This window comes from Chroicocephalus ridibundus, chromosome 3 (genome assembly GCF_963924245.1).
Source record: "Chroicocephalus ridibundus chromosome 3, bChrRid1.1, whole genome shotgun sequence".
NCBI classification, from domain to species: Eukaryota; Metazoa; Chordata; class Aves; order Charadriiformes; family Laridae; genus Chroicocephalus; species Chroicocephalus ridibundus.
In genome coordinates, this window is record NC_086286.1 from 123,456,030 (window position 1) to 123,473,802 (window position 17,773).

Here is a 17,773-nt window from a genome sequence, read left to right on the forward strand (position 1 = left end):
AGTGTATAATGTAAGTTTCTGTCCTTCTTAGTACATTCACTAATATCTTTTTCATTAATTTATTACTAAGCAGCCGTCTTTCTGATAAGTCGTCTGAATTCTGGCAAGCAGCCGTGTTTAGATGGAGCCTAAATCGATATTTCAGTTTGACTAGCACAGAGAAAAGAGTAACTTTTCCTTTTAAAATCCTGGGGATATTTTTGTGAAATTGATGGACCAGTAGCAGTGAATACTTATTTTTCCTATTTAGGGTCCTTAATCCAAAAAGTCATTCGAAATTTGAAAACATTCCAGTTTGAGGTAATTAAAATATTTTTGCCTCCCCCTAACACCATTATGTCACATGTTTCATCTTCTAATTTCAATCTGATATTACTCAATGGCGATTTTGGTGTCAAATTGCTTTCCTCTTCGGGTACTTGTTCAATATTTTCCCTACCCCTTGACATCATAATGAGAGCCTGAAATGTTTTAAAAATAGTTTCTGTGGTTATTGCAGTATGACTTATATGACCCTTTCATTTTAGTTTGAACATTTTCTGCTCTTTTCAATTGCAACATACAGCAGCACTAGGTGAAAGATTTAAGAGGACAAATATGGTGTTCTTTGGGTCTCTTAAGCAAAGTTCATGTAAAAGTCCTCTTTGATTTGTTAATAGCTTTTTCTCTCTAATGTAGTGTGTGGCAGCAATGATGTGTATCCTCAGGAAAAAAAAAATAAAAAAAAAATTGGTCCATTTTATAAAGGTTTATTTTCATACTTTATGCACTGTAGGTCTGTTGTGTGTTTTTGATTTAGTAACAATTTATGTGTTTTTCTGTTGCAGAGCACTGCAGCCTGTGGTATAGAGGCTCAAAGCGATGCCATCCAGCCGAGCCACATCAGAGAGGCCATTCGACGCTACGGCCACAAGATTGGCCCCCTTTCCCCATTCACAGTACGTAATAACAGAGTTATAAAAAGTTATATTTATAATCTTAAAGAACTTTGATTTTCAAGTGGTCAAATGAAGAAGCTTTGGAATTGTTGAGAGCAATTTGTGGTGACTGTAATTTTCTTTATAAAAGTGGCATAATTCTCTTGGGAAATAAAACTTAGTAATTTCTGTCTCTTTTTGGAAGGACAAAAAAGTTCTTTTTTTTTCTTTTAAATATTATTTTCTTTCAATTACAAATTATGCTTTTTTGTTAGTGCTTGAATTTTCTGTTTTTGCAAAGTTTAGGTTTACAGTTATTTTAAATTATATGTATTCCAATATGGTGAGGAGCACTTTATATTCTAAAATTAGTTGTGTGTCAGATACTGCTGCTATTGGAAGTTGAACTCTCAAGTGACACATTTACAGTTGGAGAGAGAAGAGAATGGTTTCTTTAGACAACTTTGAACCTCCACTAAAATGTAATGGAACCGAGCTTGTGGTAAAACACTGGTGGGTTGTGAGGTTTTGCCATCATTCTTTCTATGCAAATTGCAAATCCATTGTTCAGAGCAGCCAAACGAATTCTTTATTTAATTTTGTCATCTGATAAAAATGTGAAAGTAGTCTGTCTCCAATGTGATAAATTGGGGTCATTTTCCTCTGTTCTGCTGTTCTATGTGGCATATATCCTTGCTTACCTTAGAATATCTACATTTAGGAAAGAATGAATGTCAAAGAAATCATTATAGGAAAAAAACCCAAAACAACCCAAACCCACCAAACTAGATCTGAGCTCTTAAAATCAGGAAGAAATTGTCCATTTTTGGAGAGATTTTAGGAGAGGAAAGTGATTATGAATTTGGAGGAAAATCACCTACGTAAAAATTATATAGAAGTATATGAAGACCACATCAAGAAAATAGTGGGACTTGACCTCAGAAGCGAGGAACAAAAAAATATAAGAGTAAATGAGTATAGAAGTTACAATTTTCCTAGTGCCAAAACTGATCAATGCTTTTATAAATGGCAATAAATGTTTGGTTTATTACTGACAATTGATACGCATTTGCGATGAATTTGCTTTACATACTTTTACCTGTCTCTTTTGCCACCCACAAACGCTAGATTAATATCATGTAAAGCATAGGATAGAATTTCTAGTCCAAAATAGGGAAGTGTCTTTAGCAGAAGTTTGCTAAGAGATGTAGCTAAGAACATGCCAATAGCTTCTGGAAGCAGAGAATGGATTTAATTTTTTTATAAAGAAGTAAAGATCTCGCATAAACGATTACGGAGAGGTAAGTCTTCCTTCCCTGACCCTCGCTAAAAGTGGTATGGTTAATTATTAACCAAAGTTAGAAATTTCTCTGCAACCACAAGATGTAATACAATACTCTTGTTTAGGTTGGGTTTTTTTATGTCCTGCTATCTTGTGAACTTCCCAAAGAGCACGACTAACTGTACAGTTTAATTTGTTGGCATTATGTACTGTCAAAGTGGTTGATGAGATGGGTTGAGCTTTTTCCCTCTAAACAAGCCAAGAACGAGAGAGGGAATCTTGGGTCATCCGCTAGATGTGTACAGATGTTGTAGAGCTGTAATACGATGCCTTTTATAATGAGAAAGTTCAGGAAAAGTGTTTTGAGAGATATTACAGAGTATGCATTTAGGTCTGCCGATCTGCCTACTTTTCCGGTCAGTGCCCACACTGGCAGTTTTGGGGACAAACGCTGCTATCACAATTGTCCAAAAAGAAAGTACCTCAAACTTCCTGTAAGTTCCTTACAAATGCAGAAAGCACGAAGGTAGACTGAGGCTTACTTTGACCCAACCTTTTCAGATTGCCAAACGATCACACTGTTGTATCAAAAAATATAATCTCTAGGCATTTTAAATAGTACTGTGGCAACATGTCTTTGGAATGACTTCTGCTTTCTCCTTTTGCCACTGCCTTCACAATAGTTTCTTTGTGTATCTGCGCGACCCCCTAGACAAGATGAGAGAGCCAGGAGGAAAGGTGGCTTTACTCGTTCTGCTTCTTGTGATTGTGGGGTGACACTTTAAAAGCTGCAGAGGGAGAAATATTGAATGGGTATCTGTCATTAGATTCAGTGAAGTCATGCTTTCAGCTGTTTCCACCCTTTAAACTAACGTAAAGGTCACGTAGAGAAGTTAGGAGTATACATTTGCACATCATCTCTTCCATTTCTTTTACGCCTGTTGATCATCCTTCCCCGTCAGATCGGATTTACAGTCAATAGGTGCCCTAACAGAGTTGGCTGTAGGTAAGGAGAAAGGATTTTTCTGCCCAGATATTTTACACCAAGTTTTCTGTTGGCATTTTACTGTTCATGTTAACATTCCTGCTGCAGACGCAAGGAAAAGAATGAGTATAGCTCACTAAAGAAACAACCATTTTTGTGAGCTATTTACGTGTTCAATTCAGTCCCTAAAACATATAGACTAGACTGAACGTTAAGTGAAAGACATTGTTCTACATTCTTACAATAGTAACAAGAAGAAAAGTGCAAGTCTGCTAATGCCAAAATGCAATATTACTCCAGTATAAGTTTATGGTACTTGTACGGGAAGAATGTAGAATCAGTCCTAGAAACCTGACCGTGTACATAACTATCCCAAATAATGTGAAATGTGTTAGGAACATACAGGAAATCTCCTATGAGGAATAATAGGCAAAATAAGTTATCAATCTGTTCAACAGTTTTGTGAAAACGAGCGCTGACCATTGAGAAGAGATTGGGGAAAGAAAAAGGAATCACTTTAAATGCTTTCCTGTCTTCCAAAGTAATATTACATAAACTTTAGCACAGTACAGTTATTGGAATTTTAAGAAATTATTTTAATTTTGTAGTCCTATGCTATTCTGAAATTTTCTTAGATATGTGACTATTAAGCAGTAACGAGGATTTACAGAAGAATTTTACCCTTGCTGTAAATTAGTAAGAAATAATGGACAGCTCTGGACTATTTTTTTTCATTTTAAATAATTTCCATCTCATCCAGCCAGTCATGCGAGGCAGAGAGCAAACATTTTCTTTTTAGTTTGGGAGATTATTTTTAATTTAGCTAGAGTTATTTTTTGGCTTTTTGCCATGCTGCCTAGTGTGAGGCATTCAGTAGTCTCTTGGAAATTCAATGTACCATTTTTAATGTTTATGGTTTAACAACGCTGGTTTTTGAAAGACTTTATCAGCAGTACATCTGGAGAGATGAATAAAAAACTGGACCTGCAAAGTGTCTGATAATATTTCACCATTTAAAAGTGTAAGATACTATAAAATCAACGTTCTCCGGATGATAAATCTGATGATTGCATTTTAAACCAAAACCAGACAAGAATATTCTAACTGCCCTTTATATAAAAATACAGATTTTGTCAATTCCCTTCTTTCTTTTTTTTGTCTCCCTGAATTTTTAGTCTTCTTTTTTTTCCTCACCTTTTTATCATTTCTCACCTCTGGTAAGACAGGACTTCTCGGTTCTTAAACTAAAGCTAATTTCTGCACTGTCTGGAAACTCACCCTCAGTAGTGGCAAGACCCACACATAATTGCAGAGGCAGATGAAGGTATAGATATTTGACTAGATTTCCAGCTGGGAAACCATCCTTGTTTTCTCCAGTTTCAACATGAGACTCCAAAAATGTGAAAACCCCCTGCCTACCTTCTCCTCCGTGGGGTTACAGGAGGGGATCTGCCTTGCTTTAAGACTTAATTAACATGTTTTTCAGTGATGACTTGTTCATATTGGACTCAAGTACTTGCCCGTGCACACCTAAAGCTAACTCCCCAGAAGGTCCCTCTGTCTTTGAATCACTCACCATGGAGACTGCGATGTATGGACCTTGGTTCTGCTCAACTGAAGAAAATTTACTTGTCTTCTTGGCACAGTTCACAAGAGGATATGAACTGATAGGAGAGTCTCCTTCTTGTCTTGTCTTTATCCTACCAGTACACTGCCTTCACTGGGGTGTGGGTTGTTTGGCTTTTCCTTCCATTTTTCCATTCCTCAGGGCTGTTTCCTGTTGAAAGCAGAACAACCAGGTACACCAGATCAGAGCAGCACAAGAACCTTACACGTGTAGGTATTGGCTCTAGCCTTGTCTTGGCAGCAAAGTAGTGTTTTCATCAAGAAACTTCCAGGTATGGGGGACAAACTTTGGGATGGATGCATTCAATATGAGGTTCATCTGTGGGTAGGCTTTCTTCCACCATCAGTCGTGGTCTCATGCTGAAGCTTGGTGTTGGAGGAGACAGTGAGTGGATCTCATAGTTTGGCTCTGTTCCAGGAATTTCCAAAGTCAACCTTCCCATTTGAGATGTAAACAAAAAAGCAGTTTTTTATGTCCAGGATCCCAGATATGTCTCTCTGGTGAAACTGTCTGACAGCAATCTTGCCTTATTTTCCAGGTTCTCATGCAGGATTCAGGAAGACAAGTTATCTCAGTCTTCCATGTGCCATCTCACAGCTTGGGTACCAGGTTGTTCTCAGTGTTAGGGTTCTCATTGCTTAGCTCCATTTCTTATACACTACTGCTCCAAAGGATTAAAGGAAGGGAGTTAAGTTTTCTCTACTCGTTTGACTCATGTTTTTCATTCCTCAAGTCTGTAATTTTAAAAATGTGAAAGATTTTCCACGAGTAATGTTGGGGTGCAGTTGGTGGCTGTCTCTCCACATCGCCCATCCTTGGATCGTTTTTCAGTGTATGATCATGCATGACTGTTAAATTTCTTGTCTTGTTTGAAAACTCGTCCCCTAGCAGTGTTGGTTCAAATAGTAACTTCCTGAATATAGCAGGCCCTTGACAACTTCCAGGTTATTACATAGATCCATAAAAATACCCCTTCTGGTGGCTTCAAAGAGATCGGGGAGGGTTTAGAACCTTCTGATACAGTTTTTTTCCTCACACACCATAGAGAAGAGCTCAGACTTCTGTCTAAAGTTATGTCCAGGTTTTGCACTACCTAGAAAATTAGCATAGCCTACATCAAATGGTTCCTGTTACTGAGGTCTGAAGAAATGGCCATACTTGCTTATATAAAGATCTGCTGTAGGATTGTTAATGTATCTCCTCCGTGTTTGATTAGACACATGCCACCAGACCTCTACCTGATTGAATCATATTTGTTGCGCAAGTCTTTTTTAATATAATTTGCAGGGGGCTACTCAGTGCTTCGTCTACATTTTTTCCAAATTAAGACACAATAGTCATTGTTATTGCGTGAAAACTCAAAGGTGTGCTTGTGCGTCTGGGTAGAGAATTGTGTCCTGGGAGCCACGCAGTGTGAATATGCATGGAAGTAAACCCTTGAAGAAGGAGAAATTAATTTTCTCTAATGGTTTTGCATGTATTTTGGTTGCGTATTTTCCCATCTGCCTGCCTTTTCTCAGTTCGTTTTAGACACCTGAGGGAGAGAAAAAAAGGGCTTCTGGGACAGTTTAGCCAATGCAAAAAAATAACCAGTTATGGCCAAGAATCCACTTGACTGGGAATCGTGATGGTTTCCCAGGACTTCAGGGAGGAGGTATTCCTGCATACACCAAGAGTCATTTTGTACTCAGCATCCAGTATTTTACTAAGTATTACGCCTAACTGCGTCGGTGTCCTGGTATGCTTTGCTTCCTTCTGTGAATAGGTTTCCCAAAAGAATCGAGGTGTGTTACCTAAATGCAGTCATAGTGGGACGGTGACTGTTTAGCCCAGTTACGTCACTATCTGAGAATTAATGTAAATTGTCCTAAGTGAATAAATAAGTATTTCAAGACTGTTAGGTAACTGTTGGTTTTTTTTAGATGGATGTTTTTTGCCGAAATAGAGACACTGAATATTTTCAAGCATCAAACCAATTATAGAGATGGACAGCGCTAATAATGGCCATGACACTTGGATTTTTATAACGCCTTCATTATGGACATATCAAACTGCAAAGGTTTTGCTAGTAACATCCATTGAACCATTGTCTTGATATTAATGGGGCAATATCTGACATGCTGCGTTTGGCAATTTTCTCTGAAAGAATTGCTCTGTGTTGTATCTTCAGTCTGTGACACCAGAATCATAGGATCATAGAATGTGTTGGGTTGGAAGGGACCTTTAAAGGTCGTCTAGTCCAACCCCCCTGCAGTCAGCAGGGACATCTTCAACTAGATCAGGTTGCTCAGAGCCTCATCAAGCCTGGCCTTGAATGTCTCCAGGGACGGGGCCTCCACTCCCTCTCTGGGCAACCTATTCCTCCCTCCAGGAGGGACAAGGGAAAGGGAAGAACAAAACCAAAGCAAAATTTCTTTGAATTTGCATCCCAGGATGCTACTGACTGTCAGAAATCCTTGCCATACAGAATTCCTCATAGAACCTGTGGCTTATGGACTAGGATACCAGCTGGCTGGACATGCTGACTGATTCTGGTGGTGAGGAAACCAAATCATATTATTGGGATAATGGATGTTCTCTGACTCCAGGCTTCTGTGTATATAAAAAGGAATTTGGAGCTTATGCCCATGTGGAGATTCCACAGTTTCTAGGTTCTCCACCTGAAGTCCAGGGTATTAATCATAGAATCATAGAAATGTTTGGGTTGGTAGAGACCTTTAAAGATCATCTAGTCCAACCTTCCTGCCATGGGCAGGGACGTTCCACTAGATCAGGTTGCTCAAAGCTTGATCCAACCTGACCGAGAACACTTCCAACAATGGAACATCCACAACTTCTTTGGGCAGCCTGTTCCAGTGTCTCACCACCCTCATCCTGATAGGACTCCTGCCCAGCTTCATTCTTTCGGCTTTGAGAAAGAGTTGACCTAGGCTGACCTATATTCAAATGTTCAAAATGATTTTGCAGCCTGGTGCAGTTTGAGGCATACATGCTAGAACCCTGCTATTGCCGAGTCGTGCTGATGTGATTTGTGGTTTATTTTTGGTTTCACTGATTCTTGCTGGTTTTGACTGGTTGAACCTTGATGGAACTGAGATGAATCCCGTCAGTTGTAGTTGCCAGATGCAGGCATACTTTATTTCCAAAATGACTAAATTTCTGAAGGAAGTCATGTGAAGGACTTCTGTTTTGTAGAACACTTCAAAATGCTAGGGCTACCTCTAAAATGGAAAACCTGAATGTAAGTACAAGTTTTATCTTTTGCTACTGAAAAAATCAGTCCCATACATAGAATTTAGATTTTCACAAATTAGCAAATATAGGAGAATATTTTATAAAAAAAATACATATTCTTTTGGGACTATTTTCTTAAGATGGTTAATATGTATTTGTAAAGCATGAACAGTGACATTTTCTGACATCTTTCCCTTTTTTGATGTTTCATCATGATTGTCCCTCTCTTCCATCTATTTGGTGATAAGTGTTCCTAATAAGGCAGTTTTGGAAGAAGAGTTAAGCTTTGCAGTTTATTCTTTAGCAGCATTTGATGGAAGTTGGTTTGGACAAAAAGAGCACTTTGAAAGTTTTATAATCACATGGTAAATGAGAACTAACATTAAACTCGTGCAAACGATCTGTTTGCATTTATTTTGACCTTAATAGCTATGTCAAAATGACTAACATAATTAGAGCATGTAGGTTTTGTCTCCAAGTGCAAGCCACAATGGAAAGCAACAAGTGGACTCTAGATTGTTCTGCATTATGTTATGCCTAAGGTAGTCCAGACATATATTTTATCCCTATATTCTCTAATAACAGTATTGGGTGGTACTCAGTATTGCCTGCTTTAAAGCATGGTCCAGACTTTCAAGGAGCAGAGAAATAAATAATTGATTTAAAAAATAGCGCCATATAATTTTGCAAGATAGGAATGGGAAATGAGTAACTTTTCATCATGTGGGATGACACAGTTCCACGTGCCGTACCTGAATCTATTTCTCTGTGCTCTGTGCATTTAAGTTAAGGAAGTGAGACTTTTTATGTGTATTAATTTATTGCAGTCTGAGTCTTGCTTCCTGGGTCAAGAAAAATGGGAAATTTGTCTACATAGGATTAACAGACTTCTTATATTGAGAGATGAATTTATATTTTGGATATAAAATTAGTACATATGAATATTGTAATGCTTTTTTGGAACATCTATTTGTATGCGTTCTTTTTCTTATTATTCATTGAGATAGTTAAGGAGTGGAATAGTTCTGAATGTCCAGTCGCTGAATGTCATCTCAGTCTATCCCAGGATCTCAAGTACAATGATGTTGGTATTACAACCCTTTACATGGAGACTAGAACCACGTGTTTAGGTCATTTCACGGTTCATTGGGACGAGTGGTGTGACTATTAGATTGAAGTGCAACCTAGAATGAAGAGAGTAGAGTAAGAGGATTACTTCTCTTCTGTGTACAGAACGTATTGGAGTTCAACAGTAAGTCAGTGGAAAGTTGTTTTGAGAAAGAGCAAATCGCCATACCTTGTAGCATGACCTGGGTACGTCCCTCTTTTTTCGTGAAACGTTGGTTCTGGGCTCTTCCTTATCACAGCGTCATTGATTTCAATAAGATTCAGGATTCAAATGGGATTAAAATCAATACCAAACAAAATTATAACAAACTCAGTCTGTCTACTGGACAAAAAAGTAAAATAATAATAATAATATGTTAGATTTAGATTAATCTGAAAAGCTCACCTATGTGAAGTGCATAGTGAAAGTGATCCGCGGTCTTGACTGGGCCTATGGGTATAATCCTAATATTCATCCGAATATTATTCTAAATAATAATATTTAGTAGGCCAAGGTGATCACAAAGATATCAGATAGATATTTCTTACCAGGAATGCAGGCATAAGGTCTCTGGAGTAATTATTTTAAGTTATTTGAATTGATCGTATTTCTAGCAGTTGGAGTAACAAACAATAAAGAATTCTTTAAAAGTATTTATTCTGTGATCAATATATGGTGATTACCTGAAACCTTGATGTGAACATTTCTAAGTAGTACCGGAACTGTTTGTAAGTAGTATTTGTGACCGTGAGAGCACGCCAGTAAAAAGTACGGCCAGCATCCTCTACTCTGAAATCAAACACAAAGCTACAACCGTGGAAGACCACAGGTGAAAAGATTAAAACAATGTTTCCGAAACGGATGCTTTATCCCTTCTAGTTTATATCAGTTCTGCAATGAAATGTTTGAGATGTTTAGCTAAAGAGGAGAAGCTGAGATAATAAATTTAAATCGTAATCCTGCGCAGAGCTGCGGAAGGCCGCGGCCATTATTCAGCAGCGTGTGCGTGTGGGGAGGGACCTCGCTGAATGAACAGAGGCTGTAACCAGCTTTTGTCTGGGTATTTACTTTCTGGGGAGAATGCTCCTTCAGGCTCCAAGTAATTTCCGTATGAAAAGACTTGCTAGTCTAAACCTTCTCTTGTTAAAAATCTCAGTCCCATAAAATTGCCTAAGCATCATAAAACAATGAATATTTACAAACCCATGTTTATGATGCCGCTTGTGAGGTTCCTTGCACAAAGAACATGTAACACCAGAGAATGCTATTTGGCAGAGACTTACATTATTTGGACCTTAAACAGCCCTGCCTGTACTCATAGGTTCTTAAACACTAAATGCAAGTATTCCATATAGACTTCAATAAGTTACGTGTACATGTAAATAATAGTTTCACAGTCCAATTACATAATTAGTCAAGACCGTTCACTTCGGATTGTTTAAAAGTGCTCGTTATCGATCCGGGTTGAGCTCAGCTTTTATGCAAATGCTTAAATCCATTTCTGTTGCGTAAAATACTGAAGTTCATCACAAACCTGTAGTAATTTCAACTTCATAAAGATGATATTGGGTCTACTGATTTCCTTTAGAAAACAAAACTTGTGGAGTAGTAGCTGAAGAGCTGGCAAGGCTGAGCTTATGAGCGACTGAAACAGCAGGTTGTGGAGGTAGAAAGAAGAGAGGGAAGCTTTGAAAATATAAAGGGTAGCGTGGCAGTGTGATATTGGTGGAGATAAACAGAATGGAACATTTTGAAAAGGAAGTTTGGTTTTAGGTGCCTTAAACTTCAAGAAAAATTCACCTTCGCATTTGGTCTGCGACTTAGTCTTCATAACCAAAAGAAATTCCTTTCTGCATATTTCAGACCAAAATCGTAGTGAGAAGAAGTTCCGGAATACAATCTTCAATAATTGCTTCGATATACACAATGTGGATACATTACATCTAAATTTTTCTAAAGCGCTTGAATGATAAAAAGTTTTGAATGCTGTTTCCGAAAGAGATTAGGTACATAGAAACCAAATAAAAAATCTCTGATATTTAGGGTCCTGTATATTACATAGCGCCCCTATTGATATTCAAAAGCAATTGATGATGATTTTGAAGAATTCAGGATTTCACTCTTAATCGGTTTTCAAAAATGAAATATATGTATTTATGTCAAAAGGCATTTGAAAACTTTTCCTTCAGTTATACATTTAGTTTCTGATATAGAAAAAGTCAAATTGACATTTTTATTGTTTCTTCTCATTTTGAAAGCAAAAAACCCCATTTTATTTCATTAAGCAGTTATATACTTATAATGTCTTTGTCTATACTTCAAGCTATTGTCTGAGGTTAGTTTTTATTCTACAGTGTTAACACTGTGCATTTGAAAAATATGAGTTATTATTCTATAAAACCAGTAGGAAGTCAAATCTCAGTTTGGAAATCTTGTTCCCTTCTCTCCCAACCCCCCAACCCAAGGTTCCTCCTTTCAGATTTATGAAAGAAAACATTTCTTTCTGTAAAAGGTTTTTGTATGCCAGCATCTGGAAGTGTTTATTTCGGTGGCGTGTAATCTATCTGTGGATTTAGTTAGCACCAGACCCCCTTTTGTGTACTCCCGACTTAAAATTTTTATAAATGATCTTGTTGAATTTGTGCCAGTGTGCACATGGTTTGGCTGATTGCTGCCTATATCCTTTACCTGCCAGTCACCTTTGATTTATATTCCTTCCCCTCTGCTTTTGCCTTCCAAAAATGGTGCCACTGAACTGTCCTCTAAATCATCTTATGGGATAAATTACTCCAAGATGAGATGGTACGGTTTTGGCCGCCTCCTCGACAGAAGGCATTCCTATAATCCATCCTTGCCCGCTCTCTGTAGAACCATTCAAAAAAAAGAGAATGAACAGGGGAAATCAGCACTATTTCTTCCAGTGCTATTCAAAAATGCAAAATCGGCCGTTTGATTTATGTAGCTCTTAATGCCATCTGAAGACACGTAAACTGTTGGAGAATCTTTCGCATACCGTCTCCTGAACCGAACTTCTTCATTATAGGGGGTTAATCCTGAGAATATGGTTATACCATTTTCTCCCAGAAAGATTAAAATGTGAAAGAATAGCATATTTAAGAACATTTTAAAGCATTTCATTTAGAACAGATTATACAATATACATGACAGTTCTTTCCATGATAAAAATCCCCATTGGTTTCCTTAAACTAAACAGCTAATACTCCTTCAGAATAACAACAGTTCTGTAAGCTTTACTTAATGACATTACTAATTTGGAGAGTTTTATGAAGTTTCCTGGAGAAAAGCAGGTGGCTTGGCAGTAATTTAAAAGGTTCACAATTTGTGGTAGCGGTTTCAGGGGGTTTCATGTTTCTGAAGAGGGAGACCAAGCTGCATATTGCTTAAGAGCGTCTGACACAATGATGTATCATTTTGGACTAAGTTTCCAGAAGTTCGTTGGTCATTAAATGTGCTGCTTGACTTTATATTGCAGTCTCCCAGCTGTCTCTACCGGGGGTAATCTTAGCGCTCAAACAGAATTTATTAATGAAGGCATAAGCTTGCAGTACTGATGAAACAGTAAGTTGCCCAGATGATTTTATTAAACAGGAACATAGATTTTTAGATAAGACAAAAATGTCATTTAAGTAGATTTGAAAAGAACTGGCTAATTTTCTGCAGAGCACTGGGAAAGTCTTTACAAACGCTCTGGATAGTATTCGATATCCTGTGGGGACATTTAAAATTCTTGGATTGCACATACATCAGTGTCTCGCTGCACAACACAGTACATGAATTGTTGCAAGGGGCGCGCGAGGCTTTGGGGCAGTATAGATGTGGTTCTGTTGAGGTAGGAGATGCTGGCGTGAAACGACTCTGCTAATGGAGTTTGCCCAACCGCGCGGAGCGTCGCTGCTCCGTTGCGTCGCTGCCTCTTCGAGCAGGTTGCACTTGGAAGTACTAAACGAAACACGTGCGTCTTGCTAAACGTAGGGGCTCGCAGTGTAAGGTTTAATTCCTTTTCAGATCGATTCATTAAAAAAAAGTCTGATTTAGCAAATACACTTACTAGCTCTGTTAGTGAGAAGATAATAAGTAAGTCAGGAAGTTTGCTGTCAACTGAATCTCTCATATAAAACAAAGCAACTCCTAATTTTGTAAGCCTTATGTAAGTATCTTTTTCTACTTATACGGCCAGATTCAAATACATGCTAGAGACATTTTACACACGGTTGTACTGTTGTAAAAGGATCCGAGGGTACGAATACATTACTTTTTAAATGAAGTGCGTGTTCTTATATACCTCCTGAGAGGCTTAAAAGACCTTAGTATAACTGAGAATCTGACTTCTGGTACAGATTCGAGGCAATCGGACATGTAATACAGCTACGTAATTATGTATTTCAAGGGTAAGGTGGGCAAACATAATTCTACAGCAGATACTAGGAAAAAAATGTAGCTTATGTGTTCCAAGGTATTACACAAAGGGAAGATATCTAAACACGCCCATCTTCAATAATTCACATTAATTTTTGTAAAGATAGTGACACTGCATCCGTGTCACGTGTACTTTCTAGTACAAAGGTTAATAAGTAGATAATTGATAATTGATAATTGAAGAATCTAAAGAACAAAAATGAAGAATCTTAAGAACAACATGGGTTTTTTTTCCTTACTTCGTTACATAGAATAATAGTGCAACTCCCTGGAGGTTTCATGTTCTTGTGGATCTGTTAGATTTTGGACAATATTATGTACTTATACCTCTATATAATGCAAGATGAGTTGTGGTAGCTGTAACCTGTACAATTCTTTCAGCCTTCCCTTGAAAACCAGCGTTCATTCATATTTTTCTCCCTGGAAGCTTTAAAAGTGCTTTATGAACTGAAACGGCTCACGGTTGTCAGTTCGCCTCTGGCAGGGCCGGCGCGGGCTGGGATGTGAGACGCGGCAGCTGGGTCAGTCTGCGGCAATGCCGCACGGCTTCGCAGCACAGGATGTGAGCTGTCTAGATGAAACATTATGAGAACTTTAGGATCATGTAATATAACCGTTTGAGTTGGAATTAACCTCTGGTTGAAGAAAATTGCACGGACCTTAATTTCTCGGGAACAGGATCTCCGTTTCAGATGTTGTTTCTACCACTAACGTGTGACAGACTTGTCCTATTGTGTTGAGCTCGGATAGAAGCTATACCGGTGGACATCTCTGCCATCACTGCCTTGTCCCTTTGCAAATAAAGAATGTAGAATCTCTAGAATAACAGGGTAAACCTGGAAAGGAACAAATAATAATCTGGGAACACCAAGACCAAGTGGAAATCTCTTTTATAACTCATTATCTGTTATTTTCCATTCTAGTTGCCTACTCTCTTGTTCATGAAGTCCTGTAACAATACTCGAACTTGAGCACCTGTTGAGCGAGGAATTGCGCAGAGAAGATAAAAGTTTAAACAGGGACCCTGTGTTTTGTTTCTGTCCATTTATCGTGCCCCACACCGTGAGGTGTCACTTCTCATTTACATCTTTGATAACCACTAACAGCAAAAAAAGTTGTTTAGCGAGCAGTGGTACACACGATGCTTGATTTGCTCTGGTTTGTGTCCACTGTCCTCTCCGTCCCCCGTGGCAATGATGCTCGTTCTCCCCTGATCCCTCTGATGTGCCTCCAGGCAGCAAAAGGCAACAGTGCTATGTGGTTGCTAGAAAAGCTCTTTAACACCTAAGTTCTCCTTTTCTCCAAACTAGACCCATTTCAGGGAGCCTGACTGCGCGCTTGGGTAGTGCTTGCGAATATTTCTCTAGCAGAATCAAATGAAAACACCAGGCTTGAGGCAAGTGAACGCATTTTATGAATTTCAGCTTGGGGTTTCTGTGTTTCTTCCTTTCCATGAGGTTTTGCGTTATTCCAGCTTTCTGACTTCAACTTCAAGGTTGTGTAAACCTCCATTCAGCAAAGCAATCATCTGCTTAATTTTTAAACTATACCTTCAGTCTGACAAAAGCACGTGCTAAATTGAGGCTTTCAGTATTATTAGCAATGCATCTTTTGATTAATCTGTTATTTCAACGTTCTTTTTTTAAAATTTATTGCACATAGGAGAAAAATATGGTGGAGGGTGCGTGTAGGAGTAAAGGATTTTCAGAGATGTGAACAGAGATGCAGAGAAGTATATATTTATAGTTTATAAATATGTCTATGTCTAAACGTATATTTGTAAAAAAACCCAAGAAAATAGTCTTTGCCATGTGAAAAGCTTTAATATTTTTTATTTGTACATAAAGTGATTCTTCCTGGCATCTCGATTCCACGGGACATTTAATTTACGGTAGTTCTTTTGTCAGTGATGGTGACCTCAAAGGCACCAGTAGTAGGTGTGATGAAGAAGACAAGATCCTGGCATTTCTGCTGCTGGGGTGAAAGGTAAAATGTTTCAAAAATATGTTTAGAGAAGAGAGAGAATAGTTTAAGCAAGAGGTGGACTGAAATTTGAGATTTAGTTATTTTTACTGTGTTCCATTTCTGAAAATGAGCATGGATGCTGCTCAGCTGAGTAAGTGCAAATTACGCATCTGTGTGTACTGTAAAGGTAGGTGCCAGAACAAGAGAAGGTAGCTAAGGGTCCTCAAAAAGAACTAGTAATAAGCATAAAATGGGATGAAAATACGATTGAATGCTTTTTCTGGCCTTTTAATATTTGCCTCACTGGAAGGTTTTGGAAGATAGTTAAAGGATTTAAACTTAAACTGGCTAGAGCAGTGGGTGAATATTGCGGTGTTAGCAGAACTAAGAGAAAAATCATGAAATGAAGGGAAATTCATGAAGGGAATATCAGACTCTAGAAAATGAAAAAAGTGAATCAGGTACCAGTCATGGTTTTAATGCTGCGTAGTACGGTACTTATATTTGTGACTGTGATTTCCAGATTATGATTAAGCTTCAACCAGGGCTTTCAAGTACATCTCTTGTATCTACAGTTCTACTGTGACAAAATGTCGCAATCAGGATGGTTTTCTGCTTTTAAACCAAGAGCTTCTTACCCTGAGTTATATCACCCTGGATAATTCCGTTCCCTTCTCGGTGATTAAGTTCTTTAGTTATTTATGGGTAGAAGTTATACTCTTTCCTCCATGTCACTTAGATACAGTAGAGGGGATATGACGAGAGATTTTTCCTTGGTGAGACACTCTTCTGTGTCTCCATGAGCATTTACATTAGTTAATGTACACGTGGGTAAAAAGGTAATGTATTGGTCTTCATAAGTATCCTGAGCTGTTCTTCAGAGCCCTGAGAACATGTGTCAAATAGGTGGTTTCCTTCAGGCTTCAACTGCTGAAGGACTATGGAACCTGGAATATACCTGAGTGTTTAAAAAACTTTCTATTCTGTTTTGCCAATTTGGAATGAATTCCACAGCTAGGAGCTCTACCTCAGAATCATATGCCTCTAACTTCACATAATTTAAATTCCAATGATTCTAGGAGAATAATATTAATAAATAATAATAATGGGAAGAAGAAAGAGAAGAAGGAGAACAAGGAGGAGAAGAAGAAGAGGAAGACGAGGAAGAAGAAGAAGAAGTAGAAGAAACAAAAATAAGAAAAAAATCACACAATCAATGTTTGCATAGGGTTGCTAAGACTGGCAGGTTAGGTAGGTGGGGAAGGGGCTGGTGTCCAGCCTGGAGCAATTGTACTAATGCGACGTTTCAGGCTGTGTATAGGCACAGGTCGGTCTTTAAACGTGGTGATGTGCTGACAGGATTGTCAGTTTTGATGGTAAAGAATTGAGACAACAGCAAAAACAATAGGACTCTCTAGAGACCTACATACGTTAGTTTTACTGCAGAAGGTGATAAAACTGCTGGAAGCAAGCAGTCTCCTTGCAGAATTATTGCCATACAAACAGCCTGGAGGTGAGACGTATTAATTTCACTAGGTTAATTTTGTCGGTGGTGAAGGGTCTGGGTATTTTTTTTCTTGCAAGGAGGAGGATAAATTATTAATATTTACCATCAAGAAGACTGTAGTTCTAACTGGTGTTTAGATACCATCCCTAAATTACCATCAGAAGATGTCGCGTAGATTCGGAGTGTAGATTAGGTGCTTCTGAGAAAAAGCATACAGCGCTTTCTGCATCTGTTAGCAAGAAAGTTTAAACAATCTCACCATTGTGCATGGAGGTTTTTTTTAAAAAAAGAAGTATGTGGTACCAAAGAAAGGTATATGCTTGTTGCCACTTTAGGAAGCTTGGGATTTAATAGCTTATGAGGTAGATGAGGTCCCTCTTTGTCCGTAATTTCCTACTATAATACTTAGGTCATAAAAAGAGATAACTAGGTACAAAAGAGAGAAACTGCGTGGCTCAACAATTGATAAAAAGCTATTAATCATGGCTCTTTAGAACATGTTGAAAGCCATTCACGCGATCAAGGAATATTAATTCAGGGACATAATTTTATAACTAGTTCCAAATTATCATAAGTGACTAGACATTTTGAATGCTTAGCCTGAAATATGTAAAAGAGTACTGGGTTTATTGTGTTTTTTTAAAGGTGCACAATGGCATTTCCTGGAAGTGGGATTTTTTCTCGAGTCTCAACTTCCATAAGAGAAGTAAA

The 17,773-nt window shown here is 38.1% G+C and overlaps 1 protein-coding gene across 1 annotated transcript in view; it reads left to right on the plus strand.

Annotated features, from left to right (window-relative positions):
- The window catches only part of SUPT3H (SPT3 homolog, SAGA and STAGA complex component), a 293,285-nt gene that overhangs the window by 236,427 nt on the left and 39,085 nt on the right, over nt 1–17,773 (plus strand). Inside the window, exon 11 of the mRNA XM_063330642.1 lies at nt 828–938. Within this exon, the coding sequence (XP_063186712.1) occupies nt 828–938 (111 nt within the window). The remainder of the gene's footprint in view (nt 1–827; nt 939–17,773) is intronic.